The sequence below is a fragment of the Ipomoea nil genome, unplaced genomic scaffold (assembly GCF_001879475.1).
Source record: "Ipomoea nil cultivar Tokyo-kokei standard unplaced genomic scaffold, Asagao_1.1 scaffold1043, whole genome shotgun sequence".
Classification (NCBI taxonomy): Eukaryota; Viridiplantae; Streptophyta; class Magnoliopsida; order Solanales; family Convolvulaceae; genus Ipomoea; species Ipomoea nil.
The window spans coordinates 8,891,932-8,914,136 of record NW_017617471.1 but is presented as its reverse complement, the minus strand read 5'-3'; the positions used below and the strand labels follow the sequence as shown (position 1 = coordinate 8,914,136).

At 31.7% G+C, this 22,205-nt stretch overlaps 1 protein-coding gene across 1 annotated transcript; it reads left to right on the top strand.

Moving 5' to 3' along the window:
- Positions 1-7,626: 7,626 nt before the first annotated feature.
- On the top strand, positions 7,627-14,878 carry LOC109182157 (probable serine/threonine-protein kinase NAK). The gene is made up of 6 exons (XM_019332242.1): positions 7,627-7,868; positions 7,948-8,285; positions 11,420-11,555; positions 11,851-11,987; positions 12,556-12,679; positions 14,169-14,878. The coding sequence occupies exons 1-6, from the start codon at positions 7,793-7,795 to the stop codon at positions 14,639-14,641; spliced, it is 1,284 nt and encodes a 427-aa protein (XP_019187787.1). The 5' UTR covers positions 7,627-7,792; the 3' UTR covers positions 14,642-14,878.
- The last annotated feature ends 7,327 nt before the right edge of the window (positions 14,879-22,205 follow it).

Below are 22,205 nucleotides of genomic sequence, written 5' to 3'. Positions count from 1 at the left end.
AGTATTTACATTACTTATAAAACATTTATTGAAATAAAAAAGAGAAAAATATATATGACGCTTTTTCTCCCATTTTTATTCTTTCCTGATATCATATATTTTGATTTATCTGATAAAAAATCGAGCTATTGTTCATTGATTCTATTACAATGTATATCTGTTTATACATGCTTTCTCAATCTATTGAAATACAAAAAATTAATACCCCACTGAAATTCGGATTTGTGACCTCCTATTTGGAAGAGCCACATTTATAAATGTTTATTTTATAAAATCATCATTTGTTGAATGCTACTGGCTCTATTACAATGTAGTATCTGTTCATATACTTTCTCAATCTACTGAAACACAAAGAAACGCCTCCACTGAAACTCAAACTCACAATATACTTTTTCAATCTATTGAAACACAAAGAAACGCCTCCACTGAAGCTCAAACTCACAACTTTCCAAATGAAAGTCCAACCCAGATATCATTAGACCACATAGTCTTGGTTGTAACACATTATCATAATGATTAATGAATATTATGAAATAAGATACGAAGTAGTTACAACTTGATCGTGCACGTCTCAACGCTCAATAATTCACATTGTCGTGTCCAATACTCAACAATCTACATTGTTGAACAACTTGTGTAATCACATTAATGTTGTCGTCCCCATCTACCAGTAGGTACAGAAGTGTTGAATTTTATTTATTTTATTTTTTAATTTTGAAATTTTTTTTGCCAAGCACATTGTGCTCAGATGGCATTTTTGTCCCTCTCTTTGAGGGAAGGTCACAGGATTGAACCTCGGTGGTAGGGTTTTGACTCTTTGGCTTGCAATACTACATTGTAGTAAAGTCAATAGTACTCAAAAAGAAATTTTAAAATTTTTTTGTAGAGTAGTTAATCACCTTCTTGATTCTTTGACTATAACGAAATTATCAATTTTGTCCTCGACTATCATCCTTATTCCTTACCAAATGAGTTAATTACCAATTTGGTCCCTCGACTATGAGAATTTTACCAATTTGATCATCGACTAAGAAAAATTTTTCAATTTAGCCATCAACTATGCATTTTTTACCTGAATTGATCCTAAAGTCAAACTATCATTTTTAAAGGTTAAAACTGAGGGCAGATTTGTAAATTCACTTTCTTTGCCATCTTGGTCGAGGATAAGTTGTAGACTAGACTGGGTGGGCTGCCTTTAGCAACACGGCTAGACCGGAAAGATGAGAGCAGGCCATAGAGGACCGGAAACTCGGAAGTTTTGGGCGGAGAGGTGCTGCTCTAGGAAGTCGTAGGGGATGGTAGTTTGGGAAGTGAAATTACAAATCTATCCTCAATTTTAACCCTTAAAAATGATAGTTTGACTTTAGTACCATTTCAGGTAAAAAAAAAAGCATAGTTGAGGACTAAATTGAGAAATTTTGGTAGTCTAGGACCAAATTGGTGAAATCCTCATACTCGATGACGAAATCGGTAATTAACTCCTTACCAAATTAAGTCCTCAACTTTGAAAATCTTATCTAAATTTCGTCCCCCCATTATCATCCTACGGCTCAAATTAACAGGAGGACGAAATTAGGTAAAATTTCTAAAGTTGAAGACTTAATTTGGTAAGAATGATAATCAATGACCAAATCGAAAATTTCACTATAGTTAAGAGACCAAATCGATCATTAACTCTTTTTTATAATAAGATTGAAATTCAATAGTTATGGTCCACATAATTGTATGGACCACGATAAAATAAAATAAATAAATAAATAAATAAAACGACGTTGTTTCGTGTAATTTTTTTTCACATGATCCACTGCAACATACATTTTTATAACTTATAGAGTACATGATTCTAAAGCATAATGTACATTATTCTAACTCATAAAGTACATTATCTTACCCCAAAAATTTTATTATTCTAACACATAATGTACATTATTCTAATACATAAAGTATATTATTCTAACTCATAAAATTCAACGATGTCGTTTTGGATAGTAGTGCACACAACTGTGTGAACTGTGTAATTTGTCGTTGTGTGGACTATGATCCATAGAATAATGAATGGATGTGGATGTGGCAAATTATTTTATAGACTCGAATTCAACTTGCAAGATAAACTCAAGTCTAAAAGTACACAATTTATATACTGAATGTTCACAATTTACAATATGAACATTTAGTATATTAATTGTGAACATTCAATATTTTAAATTGTGTATTTTAATCTGAATCCACCTTGCAAGGTGGACATGGGTTCATGGCATAAGTATTCATGTGGATACCCTAATTGAAGCCCAAAAGTATTCTATATTTATAAAATTGTTTAATTAGTTTTGGGATTAATTTTTTATTTTAATAGTTTATAGGGCCGCCTTCTTGATCGGGCATTCTTAGCAGCCCATATATATTATTTAAACTCTTTGTTTTAGTGGTTCTTAAGGTAGCCAGATGAGCCTAACTCTTAGGGTCCATTATCCCAACTTTAATTGTATGGGTTGTATCCCGGTTGTTATACTGTTATGGTCCACAGACATTTGTGGCAATCGTTATATGCTACACCACGGTGTACATAGCACTGTGCGCCGCGCGCCTCCCAAAACGACATCGTCTTGGGGTAGTGTTGGGAGGCGCGGTAGGAAGTTGCTGAGATTATGTGTATTTGTTCACAACGTTATGTGTATTTGTTCATAACGTTATGTGTATTGGTTCATACAGTTATGTGTATTTTTTATACAATTATGTACATTCTTTTTATACAATTATGTACATCCGAATCAGAAAATTTGTGTGTATTATGTTAAGAGTTGATGTGTATTATGTTAAAAGTTTATGTTTATTATGTATTATGTTAGATTATGTGTATTATCTTTTAAAAAGAGTATGTATATTTTGTTATATAATTATGTACATTCATGTATAACATTATGTGTATTCTAGTATAACATTATGTACATTCTTGAACAGCGGGTTTTTTTAAAAGAAAAAACTACTGCCATTCACTGGGGCGGGAAATTTCAAAAAAAAATAATTAAAACGACGTCGTTTTGCATCTGGGCGCTAGTGCAACGCGCACCGGGGTGTAGGATATAAATTGCCCATTTGTGGACTATGGTCCGAAAACGGTATCGTTTATTTTAAGTAAAGATACGGCAATTGTTACATTTTAACAGATTTTATGTTTTTTTTGTGTGTTTATAACAAAATGAAATTACAGTATATTTAAAATGAAATTGTCTTGCATATTGTGTTTATATTATCAAATGAAACCGTAATTGAATTGAAATGATACTTTAGTTATATTGAAATGCGAGACTAAATAACATGTCTCACGTATTTAGTGTGTTTCATATGCAACACAATATGCGAGACAATTTCATGTATAATGTCAAATGATATTGAAGTTGAAACAAAATGAAACTTTAATTGTGTTGAAATGAAACTACAATGTATATAAAATGAAACTGAATGTTATACAAACAGTTTCAAATGAAGTATGTTTCATATGCAACACAATATGCGAGACAATTTCATTCAGTTTCATTTTACTTTAGTTTCATATACATTGTGTGCTTCATTAGGTTGAGAAAATATGTTTGAATAGATATTACAATGCAATAGAGTCAATAGTATTAAAAAAAATAATAATAACAAAATGCCTCACATATTTAGTGTATATTGTCAAATGAATATGTAATTATATCAAAATGATACTGTAATTGTGTTGTAATAAAACTACAGTGTATATAAAATGAAACTGAATAACAGTTTCACAATAGAACTGTAGTTGAATAGAAATGATATACTTTAGTTTTGCTGAAATGAAACTACAGTATGTATAAAAAGAAATTGAATAACATGTCTCATATACTGAGTGTATATTGTCAAATAAACTCTAGCTATATTGAAATTATAATGTAGTTGTGTTGTAATGAAACTACAATGTATATAAAATGAAATTGAATAACAGTTTCACATATTTGAATGTACATTTTCCAATGAAACGTAGTTGAATTAGAATTATAATTTAGTGGTGTTATAATAAGACTACATTGAGTATACAATGAAATTCAATAACATGTCTCATTGTAATAAGACTATTGTATGTATAATGTCAAATGATACTATAGTTGAAAGTTGAAACAAAATGAAAGTTTAATTGTGCTGAAATAAAACTACAATGCATATGAAATGAAATTGAACATGTTATACAAACAGAACTAATTACACGGAACGACATGGAATGAGTGCCGTTTCTTTTCATTAAAAGAAACAACACCGTTTTGGATCAAGGTCCGCAGTATAATTTGTCAAGGAATAATGCTCGAATATGTTATTGAATTACACACAAATATGTAATTAAACTGTCGAATTTAAAAATTATAATTAGGTCTCTGAACGATCTAAAATTATGTGATTAAATCGAATTTGAAAAGTTTGACCGGTTATTGTTGACACGATGGGTAATTTATTAAAATATTATTTTTTATTTCAAAATAGTTTTAAATGTAAAAGGACAAATAAATGATATTGATGGACTGGTTATAAATAAAGATTCTAAGGGAAATGACATTTAAAATGTACTATTAGATCTTGGAAGTATATATTAAAAAATAAAAAATTCACTAACATAATGAATTTTTAAAAATAGTTATGTTTAATATGCTAATAACTAGATTGAATTATCCATTAATGTATGAACTCGAGTTTTCAAAAAAATATTTTGCATACAACAAAAGGAACAAATATAATAAATTAATATATTAAACTTAAAATTCGTTTATCTTTAAATTAAAAAATATCCTACTTGTCATTTTGGCTATCAATATAGACCCGTATTTAGCAAGGGTTTTGCGATAAGAGTTGTCTATATATGAAGGTTGATGGAGGAATTTTGAAAAAAGTTTACAAAATGAGTAATACGTCCTTTAATAATTTGAAAATTCAAAATAAATTATTTACATTAACAAAATTTATAAGTAATAGATTAAACAGATACTACATTGTAATAGAGCCAGTAGCATTCAAAAAAAAAAAGATTGAAATGGTCACTTTTAACATAATTAAAGGGCCGGGGGAAATTTTTATAAGGTAATAATTTATGGACTGAATCTACAATTTAGGTATAACTAATGAACTAAAATTGCCATTTTCCCTTTAGTACAAAAGTAATGTACTTTTAATATATTAAAAATGTATCTTGTATTCTTGAATCATAGAAAAATTTGCCCTCCACATCATCGTATAATCTCATATCAAATTTTCTCTTCAATCCCTTTTCTCTTTTCCCTTTTCTCCCTTTTTGTGGGACATACTCCTCCACACTCCTATACACCATCTAGTATTTTATTTACTTTTCTATAATTAATAATTTCAACTTTATAATTATAATTTCTATTTTAAATAAAATAAATTTAAATAAAAATAAATATTTTTTGTATTATAAAATATAATTTCATAAACTAATCAATTATAATTTCATAAAGTAATATTCGCTTTCAAAATAGTCTACATAATACATTAACATTCAAAATCAAATACGAAATTTTAAATATATATCTCACATACTGACAATTAATACAATTAAAAAGTTTAAAAATAAATTCAAATATAAGAATTAAAAAAAAAAGAATAATGAATAAAAAAATTATATAAAAAATAGCCTTTGGAAAATGACTTTAAAAAAATTTAAATAAAGCATAGGTCGTCCCCCACCTTCTGCACGACTTTTGTTGCGCATGTTGCCTACATGTCTCGCGCCTTTGTCAGGTTTTTTCAGAGAGATAGTTCTCGCAAGAAAAACATTTCCCCTCTCTTTCAATTCTTTTTCTCTCCCTTTCTCCCTTTCTTTCTCCTTAGGGAATCCCCTCTCTCTTTCTCCCTTTCTTTCTCCTTAGGGAATCCACAATAGAAATTTCGGTGTGGTTGTTGAGGAAAGTTTGGTTAAAGTGTAAGAGAGAGAAGAATGAGAGAAAAAATGTTTAAGGTTGTTGCAGACTTAGTTTAATTTTTGTCTCCAAACGTGATCCCATCAAAACAAAAATGAGCAGCATTGAAGTGCTTATCAAGCATGTGCACTACACGTGCCCGTTGGGTGTGTTAAACCTCTTTTTTTTTTTCTTTTTTTTCTTTTTTTTTTTACTTTTTCTTTTTCTTTCCCTCGCATCTTCTCTTTCCTATCCATACTTGTAAAAATTCCTCAAAATCTATGCCTATTGAGGATACTCTTAGGTTGGAGATGCCTCGAAAAGTAGTGTGTGGTACGGTGTAATCACTTCAATAATAAAGGCTCCACATTCATGCTGTAATGGAAATTAAATACTATACATGACCTCTTAAGTCTTCTTTGACTTAACCTACTAATTGGGTATTCGGTAGGATTTATGAATCACACCATCAGCATTTTGTCGAATAAAATTTATTACAAGTTAAGGAAAACGGTCAAGTACACCCTTAAATATTATAGGAAAGTGTAATTAGGCTCTCAAATTTTAAAAAAGTTCAATTAAATACTTCAATTTTCTAACACTTTTGGTGCGTTTTTGCATACATAATGGTGCATCCGTATCAGCAGCACGTTAAGCCTTGACCGTATTTGAGCTGACACACACACACACACATTAGGTATGTGTAGTATATAGCAAAGATATATTAGACATTTTAAAAGTGTCACGAGAAAGTTTAAACAAACCAAACATGTTAATTAAATTTTCAGGTAATTTAATTGTTATGTTTCCAAACATATTAATTAATTTTTCCTATAAAATTATTCCCATCATATATATTCCCGAGAAACACTTTCCCATGAATTTAATTAAAGCAAAGTACCAAACGACTCCTTAGAAGAAAAAGTGAACCTTTAAACAAAACTAAAAAGTGAAACAATAACCAACCTAAAAAAAAAAAAAAAAAAGACCCTAAATTCTAAAATGTGAATCTTAAGTGCACTGCATCTTCAAACTGGTCAAAATACACAATATAGTGTTACAAAGTGCATCATATATTAAATCATTAGGAATTGCACTTTTAAATTTGGATAAAAGGTTTTTTTTTTTTTTCTCATTGCTCTAGAACCTATACATCTTACCAAATGGATGGCTTATATATATATGAATCAAGTAAAAACATACGCTCAGATGCAAACGTGCATTTTGTTACCCTATAAAGTATATTTCCTAACATATACTATTGTATTCAAGACACTGTTGCAAAAATCGCGCCTAGGCACTAAACGCTCTAGACGGTCCCCAGGTGCCTAGAGTGCGCCTAGCGATTTTTTCAAAATTGATTCAAGATTTACAATTTTAAAAGTGTGTCGAGGCAAAATTACAAATGCATTTAATAATATGTAAATTACACTCAATAGTCTATTGCAGTTGTACATATTATATATATGTGGGTAGTGTATCATTCTTCCCAAAATGTTAATTCCCAACTCCAAGGACTCCAACACCTCGGCTCCGACAGAGTATCTGGAAAAATGTAAATCATGGTAACTCAACTGAATCACAAAGGCTAGACCTTTACTTACTACTCACAAGGAGCCCCTCACTTTGAGAGAGAGGGTGAGTAGTGTATGATGTATGTATGTATAGATGTCCAATTAATAACATGTGGGGGAGAGGGGTAAATCAGAGCACCTAGAGAGAAGAATAGGTCTACACGACTTGGCCTCCAATCCAAACTTCATACCATATAAACACATTTCTATGTTTTATTGCTTCTCACACCTTTCCTCTCTCCTCCAATTCAATTCCCCAATACTTACCAGCTAGCTGTATCATCGTCAACAACACAAATAATGGGCAACTGCTGGCCTAAACCAGTACAGAATATTCCGAGCAACCTCAGACTTTCTACCCCCAATAATTCTAAAGGTATATATCTACAATTATATTTACGTGATTTATTTATTTGATTTGTAATTCTGACTGATCCGCATATGTGCCCGTGCAGAACACGGCAACAAAACGCCGGTAAAATCACCTCGGACTCCGGCGGGTAAAACTCCGACGGCGGCGTCGCCGGCCAGAAATGGAGAAGGGGGCGGCGGGGAAGCGGCGGCGAGTGGGAAGACAGTGACGCCGAACCTGAAGATGTTCACTTTAGCGGAACTGAAAAGCGCGACGAGGAACTTCCGGCCGGATACGGTGTTGGGTGAAGGCGGATTCGGGCGCGTGTTTAAAGGGTGGGTTGACGAGAAAACCTTAGCCCCGTCCAAGGTTGGTGTCGGAATGCCTGTCGCCGTCAAGAAATCCAACCCCGACAGCGAACAAGGCATCAGAGAGTGGCAGGTACCACCAACGTACCTTCCCCTTCATACATTATTATTATTATTTTTTTTACACAATAAATTTTCACCCGGCTAGACTAATTTTGAACCTCTCGAAACTCATATTTAAAAACTAGGTAAATCTCGTGTCAAATACTCGGTCAAATCAAGTGTAAAAAAACGTTAGGAATTTAACCTTTTAAGAAAAGATAATTCATACATTTCTTTTCCATATATATAATATTTAATTCCTCTCACAAACTTAATTTACATCTATAGGATCTTTTATATTGTCCTACCAAGTACAATCATACTAGCTAACACATTAATCATTATTGGTACTAACTACTAAGACTAATAATACATGATTTAATTAACTTAAAATAGTATATGTATAGATACACTTCAACTAGAGGAATATTGCCATTTTCATAGATAATTATCTTCTTCTTCTTCTTTTTTTTTTTTTTTTTTTTCACTTATATGGTCGTTCAATTATTGTACCTCTTCCAAATATGCTCTTTGACTAGCAATTTTATGCATTTGGTGTATGATTATCAAATTCTTGTCATATTTGATTTTTCCAATCATTTTTTCAGCCAAGTTTATTTGAGTGACATCAGTATTAACCCTAAGACTATTATATTTAACTGTGTGATTTACATTTTGCTCAAATTCAAATAATAAAAATATCCTTTAAAATAACTCACATGTTTATTGTATGAGAGATTCTCGCTAAGATTGACCAAAAAAAATTGATCAAAATATCTTAATGTGATAGAAGTTTAATAGTCATGCATCAAATGTAAAAAATAATTGTTAATGAACAAATACGTAAAAAATTAGGGATCGGACAAAAATAAAAATAGCCCCTATTTTGCTATAACCAGTAGTCTTGACTCATTGGTGTCAACATATTTGTTGTTCCCGAGTTAGTTATTACATAAATAAATAAATAAATAAATTACGTTTTATGCATATGTAAGCATGCATATGTTGTCTTCCTCGTTAAACAGATAAATTCATCTTTTTCAATTATTCAAAATTTGTTTTTTTTTTTTTTTTGTTTTTAAAAAAAAAGTTATATGAATATGGACAGAGTGGATGGGTATACATTATAATAATTGATATTGATATGCACATCTCACCAAAAAGAACAAGTCAACATGTGTTTGTATAATACTATTTATTTATTGATTATTTATTATTTTAATTAATTTTATTGTAAAATTGATATTTTTTTGGTGTGATATTAGGGGTAGAAACGTGTAAATGCATTGTTGTGTGAATGGAAAGAATTCTTAAGAGAGTCAACAAAAATTAGCAGACTATACCGCAGAAACTTACATTGATGCGACAATTTTGCCCAGATACCCCTATAAGTTTTTATATTATAGAACTTGGAAAAAAAATAAAATCTAAATTTTTTCAAAGTTATGTTAAAAATTAAATTTGTAATCATTTATATCACTCAAGTACTCAACTATAACATCGTTAATAAAATAGGACTTAGGTGACAACAGGAAACACGTAATCTACAGTTGATAACGAGGAATAGGGTCTAACGTAAGTTTTACGAAAATTAGTGAATGTGAATATAATTGTGAAGAACCTGAGGGGTCTGTGTGAAATTATCACATATGGCTAGTCAACCTTGAGTTTCGTTGAAAATGTCAAAGAGTTCCCCTTACGTTGCTTAAGGTATAATTACGATAAACTCCTTTTTTTTTTCTTTTTCAATTTTTTTTTGTTTGTGAAAAAATAATATTACATCTTAATATAATTAATATTTTAAATTTGACAAAAACTTGTATGAAAAAAGTAATACATCATTAGGAAAATATAATATTTTTGATTAAAAAAATACTTCTACATCAAAATGTAAAAGTATTACATTTGTCCTAAAAAATATTATGTTTTTCCTTATAAGTAACCAACACTTTATTTTTAATTAGTATTACATTTGCTAGTCCCGACAAAAATCTTCACAAATGTACACACATGTATACATACTTTGGTGCAGTTACTATTGTTTCTTATTCAAACTGAAAATGATAGAATTATTTTAATCATATTAAATTATTGAAAAGAAAATAAAAAGATGTTATTTCTTTCCCGACTTGTTTCCTTTATTTTCTTTTTCAAGTATAATGAGACCAAAATCTTCTCATTTAATATAAGCTATATATATTAGGTATATTTAAGATAAGAAAGTTTGTTAACCTAAAATTCTTTCTTCTTGTAATATGTTTTTCTAAGGTGAAATTTGACTGGACTCATATGGTGTAGCTGACTTAAGTTGGTCAAACATTTGCAGTGTGAGAAATTAATAAATCGATGGCCCATGATAGCTAGCACACTTGACTTACACTCACCTATAATATTTATTTTAATTTATCTGCCAACTGTTTTTCTTTTCTCTTTTTTTTTTCAATAATAAATTAAACTAAAATGATGGGAATAAAAGGAAAACAATGGTGTATTACTTTTGACTTTTTATATAGACTTCTTTCCCTCTTTCTCATTTATTATTTATTTATTATTATTATTATAAGTAATATTGTAAAAATCGACCTAAGCGGCCGCCTAAGCGCTAAACATTCCTAGGCTGAAGCGATTTCAGCCCTAAACAGGTTTTAGTCGTTTGACCGACTAACCGATTGATTAGGTGCCCTAGGCGCAAACTCGTGATGGCGCTCAACTCGGCCGAGTGATTTTTTTTGTCTGCTCGGCTACTCTTCTTCTATATTTCTCCAGTCATGTACTCAATTAACAATCTAACATATGCAGTTGACTAGTTTGGGGGATTATAATAGTATAAGTGTATTAGGGAGAAAAGTAGAGACAATGTACTCGGATTACTTGGCCGCCTAGGCGCTAGGTGTCCTCGAGTGCCCAACTAGCGCCTTCTGCAACATTGATTATAAGACCAAAGTTTGATTCGATGAATATCCGATGGTGTTGTAATTCAATTTTTTTTTTTCTTTTTGGGGGAATTCAAGTTTAAAAATGTATCAAATTGATCTGGCAATTTTTTTTTTCTTTTGCTTTTTATTTTGATATTTTGTGTAGTTAGTCACTTCATTATCTTTTTTTTTTTTTTTTTTTTTTTTTTCTGGATGATTATTGAGTTAAATTAAAAATGTGTGGATGCAGGCAGAGGTGAAATTCCTGGGGAAATTTTCTCACCCAAATCTGGTAAAATTAATCGGATATTGTTGGGAAGAAAAGGAATTTCTGCTGGTCTATGAACACATGCAGAGGGGCAGCTTAGAAAGCCACCTTTTCAGAAGTAAGTCCACCCCAATCCTATTCGTTAGGTAGATTTAATCATTTAATCACTAATTTTTTTTTATTTAATTAAAATTATAATTTCTAAAGTTTTAAGATATTTCTAATTTAAAGAATCAAATCTGTCACTTTACACAGAGAATTCAAAGACTAAATATACACTATAAATAAATAAATTGAGAGTAAATTTATACTACGATTATAATTGAGGGACAAAAATGTTATTTTTCTTATTTAAGTATTCAAGATTAAAAAAAAATTAATAATACTAATTTGTATTTGTGTATGTATTGCAGAGGGTGGAGAAATACTCCCATGGGAATTACGAATGAAGATAGCATTAGGAGCAGCTCGAGGCCTTGCATTCTTACATACAACTGAGAAGCAAGTCATTTATCGTGACTTCAAAGCAGCCAACATATTGTTGGATGGGGTAATTTACTATAAATTTTTAAATATTATATATACTCTATTTATCCCATAAAAAATAGTCATTAGAGCAACCTCAATAGACATTTTTTTGAATTTTTTTGCATGGTTGGTGGGGAGAGAATGACTTGAGGGAGGGAGGGGAGAATAAAAAATAAATAAACTTGCAGGAGAACTAGTTTTTTGTGGGTCCTACAAATTAAAAAAAAAAAAACTCACATTGGTGTTCATTTTGCACACTAGTTGTGCCTGTTGGTCGCTGGGCGCGTAAATCATTATTTTTTTTTTTCTGACATTAATTTTCTATTTTTTTCTCGATTTTTTCCCTCCTACTTAGCCTAAAAAAACTATCTTTTTTTTTCTGACATTAATTTTCTATTTTTTTCTCGATTTTTTCCCTCCTACTTGGCCTAAAAAAAACTATCAAACAAACCTCACTCTTATTTTTTTATAGAATTTGTCTTAATATTTTACCATGTAAAATAAATGTATTATATAGTTACAATTGAAATACTAAAATGGTTTTTTTTTTCTATTTAAAAATTTTGTTCATTTTGCTTATTTAATTTCAGGATTATAATACGAAGCTCTCAGATTTTGGACTGGCAAAGTCGGGTCCGGAAGAAGGAGCCACACATGTAACAACGAGAGTGGTGGGAACCTATGGGTATGCAGCACCAGAGTACATGGCAACTGGTAATTATTCATTTTTTCAATTTTTACCATAATTTATCCAAAGCAAATTCTTTTACCTCTAGAACCCCTATACTCTGATCCGATAGAATAATAAGAAAATAAATTACGGTGATGGATTGATCTATTAGGTAAGAGAATTAATGTTTAGTGGTTATAAAGAATTAATCACATTGAGTGTAACTCCTACACTACAATTATCATTGTTCGGTCATATATCCTTATTTATAATCTACTACCCAAGAACCAACTGAGTTGTCCGTGAAAACAATGTTTACCATTATTTACCACTACTTACTTTCACTATTTTCTTCTCATTTTAGGAACAACAACTAATTAACGTTATAAAATATTAGAGAAGTGAAATAATTTTATAAGCAACATAGATGTAGACCTGCTAGTTGATAAGAATTGTAACTTGAACTGTTACTATACAGTTCTAGGTACTTTCTGAATTATCGATTAAGTTTTCATACAGTTATAGTTCATGACTAGTTTTTACTAAGGATGGCAATTTATTCCGTCCCCGACGAGGATTCTCGATACCTGACTCGACGGAGACAGGGAATATATGTGATTCTCGTTGAGGATGGGGATACTCCTCCCCGTCCCGTGCCGTCCCCGAATAATAATAATAATAATAATTATTATTATTATTATTATTATATATATATATATATATATATATATATATATATATATATAACTTAAATTTTTAGTTTTTAAAATTAAAAATTACACTAATTTATGATTTTGATTAAGTATTAATCAAAAATTCTATTCTCGCCTAATTCTCCACAGAAACGGGAATGGAGACTATTTTTAATCCTCCGTCGAGGATGGGGACGGGACGGGGAGTATACTCCCCGCTACTGCCCCGTTGACATCCCTAGTTTGTACTGTACATGATTCAACTTTGAACTTTCGATAGAATTGAATCATGACAATTTCTTTCATTAAATATGGAAATCATTAAAAATAAATATGGTGAGGGTTGTTGCATCTAATGTGTGCCTTCTGACAACTATTTTCCTTAGATTATCCATTTAATTAACATAACTAGGATATTATATTGAGTAGTAATCTGAATAAGAATTTAGAATGGCCCGCATGCATTCAGCATTCTGTCCCCCATAGGGAATTAATAATGTTAGAATTAATTATTCAGCGGCCGCCCAAACAACCTGTTTACTTGTTGTCATTGTCGCCAAACCTATGATGTAGTAGTATGAAGTGACTTTTTCAAGTAGAAAATCATGAGTTGTAACTGAGTTAGTAATACTTAAAAAAAAAATACAAAACAAAACAAAACAAAACAAACCTCTCATTGAAACATTTTTTTTTTTTTTGAAAGCTCATAGAAACGTGATCATGATCATCTACAAATGTTACAAATGCCATAGAAACATTTGTAGATGACCATGATTATTATTTCTAGTAAAAATAAAACGTGTTTTAAATTCTAATCAAAGTCACTCCGGTATCTATGCAGGACATTTGTACGTGAGAAGTGACGTGTATGGTTTCGGAGTAGTTCTGTTAGAGATAATAACGGGTTTGAGAGTGATGGACTTGAACCGACCGGGTGGGCAACACAATCTTGTAGATTGGGCAAAGCCCATTTTGCCCGATAAGAAGAAGCTAAGGAAGATAATAGACCCAAGACTGGAAGGGCAGTACCCTTCAAAGGCAGTGTTCCAAATATCTGAGCTTATAATGAAATGCCTGGAGCCTGACCCTAAGGTGAGGCCACACATGGAAGAAGTTTTGGCCAATTTGGAAGACATTAACGCCATCAAGATGAGGTCCAGAGACCACAAACCGAACCAGTCGACGAGCCACCGTCACGGCCACAACCACGGCGGCGCCGCTCATCGTTCACCTCTCCACCCGAAGAAAACTACCAGCGGTAATGCGATCGGACGTCCAGAGTGCCCTTTTCCGGCGACTAATCGGAGCTATTAGAGAAAATGATCCAACTTTTTTTTTTTTCCTGGCAATTTACTGTTAGTTGTGGGCTTTGTTTACTTTGGATCCAATATTTGTTTTGCAAGGCCTAGATAGGATCTACATATTTTCACTTTGACTAGAAATTGTGTAATGCCATGTTTGATTCATGGAATATGTGGATAGGTTAAGGACATAATAGTATTTTTGTAAATATGTTTATTTTGTTGTTAAGGATGATTTTTTGTATGAAAATATTTATAAGGCTATTATGATTTTATAAACCTTATACATATTTCAAATTTTATTTATCAAAGTTTGAACCCAAAAATCTATTTGAGACTAACATTTGATCTTTATTATATCTCTTATGAGCCCAAGATTTGAGCCCAAACTCAACCTATCCTATTTTACAATAACAAAATCAGGTTTTCTTCTAACCCTTAGGCCCAACATTTTAACCCAAATATTTTAACCCAATTATGCTATGGAAACGTGCACACCCCTTGCAAGGTGGGTACGGTTCCATATCCATAATTTTTATACTGTAGATTCATAATTATAGAGCTATATGTTCATAATTTTATAAATATATGTTCATAATTAGAGCTATATGTTCATAATTTTCGATGTTCCTTCATGGTGAAAACTCTTGCTCCTTCATGCAGTGCACACCAAGCCCGATCCGCAACCCCTATCCAATCAACCTTTCCTCCACCCACCCCACCTTACCCCTTCCCCTCTCCCAAGTAAACAAGTAACCCGAGACTGGTAGATGTATCAAACCACAAAACTCCAAAGTTTTCGAGAAACCCTGCAACAAACCCACAGGATCCCCCCTCCCCCCCACTCCCCGTCCGCACCATTTTTCAGCATATGAAGCTAGCTCATTAAAATCACCTATCATTACCCATGACAAATTTTACCTACCCCTCAACGCCTATAGAAACCGCCAAGCCTCCTCTTTCCTCCCCTCTTCGGAAACCATAATAACAAGTCCGACGCAAAGGTTGCCCACCCTGCATGGTAACATCCAAGTCAACATGATTATCACTAAAACTCAACAAACTTGCCATATTCCTTCCCCTCAAAAAAAAAAAAAAAAAAAAAAAAAAAAAAAAAAAAAAAAGAAGGCTAACCACCCACTCAACCCTACACGGTCCACATAAAACAACCCCTCACTATCTGAACCCTCAACCATTTTGCGTGATCCCTCCCACCTTTGTCTTCATTAGAAAAATGAGACCCGTTTTTCTTTTCTTTGCTGATTCCTCTCAATGAAATTTGCCTCAATGCCACGCTTGGACCCCTATACCACGCTAACGAAAGCAAGCTGACATAAGCGCGCTGATCCATTCATTTCTGCAAGCAGGGAGGATCCAGAGTGGTGGTGGTTTCTCACCCTTCCAAGGGTGATTCTGTGATATGGATTCTTCCCTGAGTCCAACTCTCGCTCAGTAAGAATACAAGCCCGTACCAGATCGGCTAATGCTCCCAGGTTGATGCAATGTATTCCACCTTGAACAGGAAGCCTAACACCTCTCGAACTATTCGTGGATCACCCAAGCCACGAGAGTTCCAACTCAACACACTCATTGGGAAGGGCGGGCCTTGACCCCAGGACCTGCCAACAATGTTGTAGAAGGCGCTATGCGCTAGTCGGGCACCCGGGGAGTGCCTAGGCAGCCGAGTAATCTGAGTATATCGTCTCTACTTTTTCCACTCAGGGCTAGGAATTGTTAGACTGTTATAATCCCTAAACTAGTCAACTGCATATGTTAGATGGTTAGTTTAGTACATGGTTGGAGAAATATAGAAGAGGAGTAGCCGAGCATGCAAAAAAAAAAAAAAAAAAAAAATCACTCGGCCGAGTTGAGCCCCAACTTGGCCGAGTAAGGCACCGACTCGGCCAAGTTAGGCGCCTAGTCGACCGACTAAAAGCCGCCTAAGACTAAAATCGCCTCGGCCTATGGGCACCTAGCGCCTAGACCAATTTTTACAACATTATCCGCCAAACATAGAGTTGAAGAGACCTCCCCATTCTAACATCATCATCCCCCTCACCTCCCCTTCTTCGTTTCGAACCCAACACTAAGTTATCCACCTCCAACACCACTCTTGCAGCACCCACTCCATTGCCACCCGCGACACCACCCACCTTCATCATCGCCGCAGCCTTTCCCCTACCCTCTGGGCCATTCACGAGCCATGGAGCTCTCTAAGCTCGACCACCCCTTTAAAAAATTCTTTAAAGTTTTTAAATGTTTATAATAGTGTTGATTGAATACACCTCTAAGTACAAAATATAGTTATATATACTATTTTTTTGTTGTATAAATTATTATCAATATTAGTATTAATAATATTTGATTAAGATAGATCTATCATAAGGATTATATTATACTAAACACTATTCGTAGTTGTGGATAAGAACGGTAGTAATAAAATCATAATAACAATATAATATTGAAGGAGGAGGTCCCAGAGATCTGTTGAATTATATTGATCATGAAGCTAAAACGTCCTTTCAGCAATCAGCTTTCTAATTTCGATCTATTATATTCACCAGATGATGCCATGGTAAAATGTAAAAACTAGAAAGGGCCTTCAAAGCTAAAAATTTTATATTCTAATTTAATCATTTAAACCCAAAAGAGGAGAAGCATGGGAGAGTGCATGCTTGACGCTACTATTGGCTGTTCAACTGCAGAAAGGCTTAGAGCATCTACATCAGAGGAGAAATAGGGGAGAATTCACTACTTTTGAGGCCAAAATGTCATGGTGGCAGAGAGAGAATCAAGAGAGAGAAGGGGTGGGGAGCATCTGCAAATGTTGGGATATTACTCTGCCCAAGAAAAATAATTAATGATGAAGGATAAAGAACCAATAGAGAAATGACATGCTTATTTTTTATATATATATTTTTTTATAAAATCAGTTTTGATTTTTTTTTCCCTCCCCTCCCACAGTATTCTCTTTCCTACTCACTCTTACATTCTCCCCCTAATAATCCCAACTGATAAGGATGCTCTTACACAGTTACACCCCCTGTGCTTGACTGCTTAGCTTGTAGGGTCTTTATTTCTTCATCATTGCATCAACTATTAAATCTTAAAATATAATCAAAAATATTCCTCGAGAATCAGAATAATTTATTATCACAATTTGATCCAGGACAGAAAGCTGAAAACCAATTTAATGCCTATTTAATTTGTGCAGCAGCCACTCGTTTAGTTATGAACAATGAAATTTTGGACACAAACGAGTAAATGTAGCCCATCCCAATGGTTAACATTTTGCCTCGAAGGGGGTAATGCATTAGATGAAACATAATTTTTGTATAAAAAATTACGTGTTAATTATTATCAATATATTTTTAATTGAGCATGTCACATCAAGTAGCCTTTCTAATATGTTACGTTGTATCGCTTTTGTGTGGTTTATAAATTATTTTACAAGATTATGATTTACCTAGTCTATATTTATTGCACATTCTCATATAGTGATTATGAATTTCTCTCATTATTTCTAAATATAAACAAAAATAGACACAATCCTATTAAGAGATAAGATTGTATATCTTCCAAATACTTAGAGATAACCATGATTCAATTTAAACCAAATCAGGTCTAGGTTCCAAAATCTTTTTTTTTTTTAAAGGTTTGATTTTTTTTTTATTAATCTAATATGTAGGTTTTGATTTTTATTAAAAGTCTTATAAGATAGGTAGGTAACGTAACTTAATCTTGATAAAATTAAATACAAATTCAAAATTATTATTAATATTATTGTTGTTGTTTGTTTGTTTGTTTAACTTAAAATTCTAAATATTTGATCTAAAAAATTATTTTAAAACTCTTAAAAAGTTGAATTTAGATAATTTTAAAAATAGAAATTACAATTTAAAAATAAAAATAAAAACCAATTCAAAACGAAACTGGTTCCTATGATTCTAGTACCATGAACCACCAATTCAAATCAGAAATTGAATTGAGGTCATGTCTAACTAGATATTACTTTTTCAACCAATTACGTTTGAATATTTCATTAATTTTCAGAGAAAAAGACTCATTGTTTAAATAAATATTATTTTTTTTTAATCTATATCTCGTCACTTAATATTATTTCAATCAATGAATCTTTTATCTTTTAAAAATTAATAAAATGTTGAAATGTGATTATTTAAATGCCAAATAACGTGATACTTTATAAAACCAAAATTTTCAAAGTCAAAACTTCACTCCAATAACTTTGCACCATTTAAATCGTCACAAAAGTTAAACTCTCATAGCTACAACTTTAATAGAGTCAGTAGCATTCAAAAGTTAAACTCTCAATGCTACCGAGTTGTTTGTCAGTTTAGTTCTTGCTTTATTTTGAGGGCTTTTGGTGTATGTCCTCTCTTGCTTGTACTTTTTTTTTTTTAATAATAAAAGTTGGGTTTTGTTTAGTTTTTTTTTTTTTTTTTTTTTTTAAGAAATACTATTTTAGAGGCATATGGTTTAAATTAGCACCCAAAATACAAGCAAAAATGTAATTGAGTCATCCAACTCATTAAAAAATCATTGTCTATAAAAGTCAAATATGTACAATTATACCAAAAGTTAATAGGACTCCAAGTTAATTGTTGATGTGCGATTAAGATTTAAAAATTTATTTCCCTTTTGTTTCCAAGTTGGAGATGAAGAAGCCTCTTAGTCTCATGTTGAAGACGAAGAAGTCTCTTTTCTTAACCGCTACGTTAGCAGTTGACTTGAGTACTGGTTAATATTGATTTAATTGCACGAATTTGACATGTCCAGGAAATCAATTACATTTTATTAACCAAATAACTCAATTACATTTTTGTGTGTAATTTAATAACTATTTTGACCTAGTTTATTCCTACTTAATATTCAAATTATAGGAAGTTACATGATATAATTTAAAACAAACGTTTTTAAATATCATCGATGTCAAATAAATGTGATATAATTTAAAACAAATTTTATTTTTTCGTTCTACTCTTCTAGTGTCATATGAAGCTCCCAATTGGTACGTGTATCCATACATAAATTAAAGTTGTAATAAATGTGATGTGTTTATTCGTTCTACTCGTCTAGCTAGTGCCATCTGAAACTCGTAATTGGTACGTGTATCCATACACAAAATTGTAATAAATGTGATGTATTTTTTCGTCCTACTCATCTAGAGCCATCTGAAGCTCGTAATTGGTACGTGTATTCATACACAAAATTGTAATAAATGTGATATGTTTTTTCGTTCTACTAGTCTATGCCATCTAAAGCTCGTAATTGGTACATGTATCCATACACAAAGTTGTAATAAATGTGATGTGAATCCACTTTTTGGTGCACAATTAAAATTGGTCTTGACTGAAGAATTTGTAATCGTTGGTGGAGGCGTGGAGTCATGTTGACTAAGTGTAGGCGGGATATATATTGTAGGGTGCTTTATCTTTGTATGGACAACTCAGTTAATTACAGAGGTAAAATTTATTGTAAGAGATTAATGATCGAGTCTCCCTAGTGGTAATGTAGGAGCAACCTCACTCTCAAATGATGAGGATGACTTCTTGTGCGGAATGAGCAAAAGTCTAACTTCGGGAGGGACAATATATGTACTGTTTTGAAATTTGATGGGCAACATTTACACTACGGGAGGGGCAATATATGTACCATTTTAAAGATTAAGGAGTAACTGATGCAGGACAAGGGAAACCAAAAGAACAGAAAGAACACAAACAATATAACTCAAACTCAAAGACTTTCAATTATATTCCAACTTAGAACTTCTCAATACAAAAGTCTGTTTAAATAGAGAATTAAGAAAAACTGAAGAGTTGTAAATAATAAAAGCATGCATTGGAACTATAAAATTAACATAATGAGAATTGAAAATACTAATAATATTTAAAGCTAATTCAAATTTCCCATAAAAAGTAGCCATCAATCTCCATGTCTCTTAGACTTCATGCATGTGACCATTTCTCTATTATTTCCTTAATTCCTGTTCCGCATCAGTAACATTTACACTATTGATAATTTAGAAGTAACATTGATAATTGATGACATATTATAGAGGGGCATAAATTACAATTTTACCTTAATATAATTACTTTAAAATTTTGAAAAAATCTATCCAACCCCTCCCCACACCCATGTAGACTTATTACCTTTGTTTAACTAGAACCAACAAACAATGGTGTCTTCGGATCCAAACTTTTTGTTTCTTTTTAAAATTTGCTACGATGACAACTTAGTTTTAATCGGCAACATTTTCTTTTGGCTATTAGAAGAGACAAAGGTACCTTGAACATCTTTGACTAACCCATAGAGTCTATGGTGTTCGCCCATCATTTCTATAGTTCACTTGCTATCCTTCACTTATATCCATCTTTACCCTTCTCCTTTAACGAAGAAGAAGAAGAATTAAAAAATATATATTATTAATATTATTAAAATTAAAATATAATATAACACATCAACTTCAAAACACAAAGAAATTAAACCATTTTAAGTTGTCAAATCAATTAAAAGCAAAGTAAGCCATTTAATTGTTGGCCGGTAACCTACCCGAAAGTTGTAATTACATCTTTTTTTTGTTTTTTGTTTGTTTTTTTTTTCAAATTTAGTTATTTATTTCATTTCTTTGCTTTTCATTTTTCATTTTTTAGAAAAATTAGGGACTAGCGCCTATCAAGATTCAAACTTGTGACGTCAAAGTATTGTTGAACACTATTCATCGGTGTATTTCTAATTCTCCAAATGGAGAATGCTAATTTTGGATTCTCGAAAAAGAATGAAGATGGAAAATTATATTGAATAATTAATTTTTGTAAACAAGTTTTCCATTTTCCATTTTTTCACTTCTTCAATTTTATATATTTTTATAAAATCCTCCAATTTTCTACTTTAGTAAACAACTCCTAAACATTTATTATTTTTATTATTTTAAATTTAGTGACTGAATTGCATTTTTGCATTTTAATAGCTTATTGGGACTTTAACATATTTTAATATAATGGCTTACAATAAACCTTATTTTTACAATATACAAATCTAATTAAATACACATTTAATTATCTATTCATATATTCCTCCGTGCCCAAAGTTTGAAGCAAATGCAATAAGTTTATTAACGGTCACATACAAGAAGCCCATCAACAATGCACAATCCATGTTATGTATCAGAGCAAATTATATTGTGAACCTTGTGTCTTGGTTCGGATTATTTATTTTCAATTAACATATTATGTACTTGTAAATTTATAGAATGTACATAATATGTTAATTGCAACTACATAATACATTAACTGTAACATGTAAATAATCTGTTTAATTGAAGATATATAATATGTTAACTATAGTTTGTAGGTACACAATTTTGATATGGTCTATAATGGGTAATTGTGATAATATTTAGAGTAAAATGATTGTTACTAATGATAAATATTGTAACACTTATAACTGAAATTGTGCTACACTGCTACTTACAAAGTGTAATTCTAATGTAGTATTGTAATACTTATATTTGAAATGTTACTTATGAAAGAAATTGTAATATTTATTGTAGAAAATTT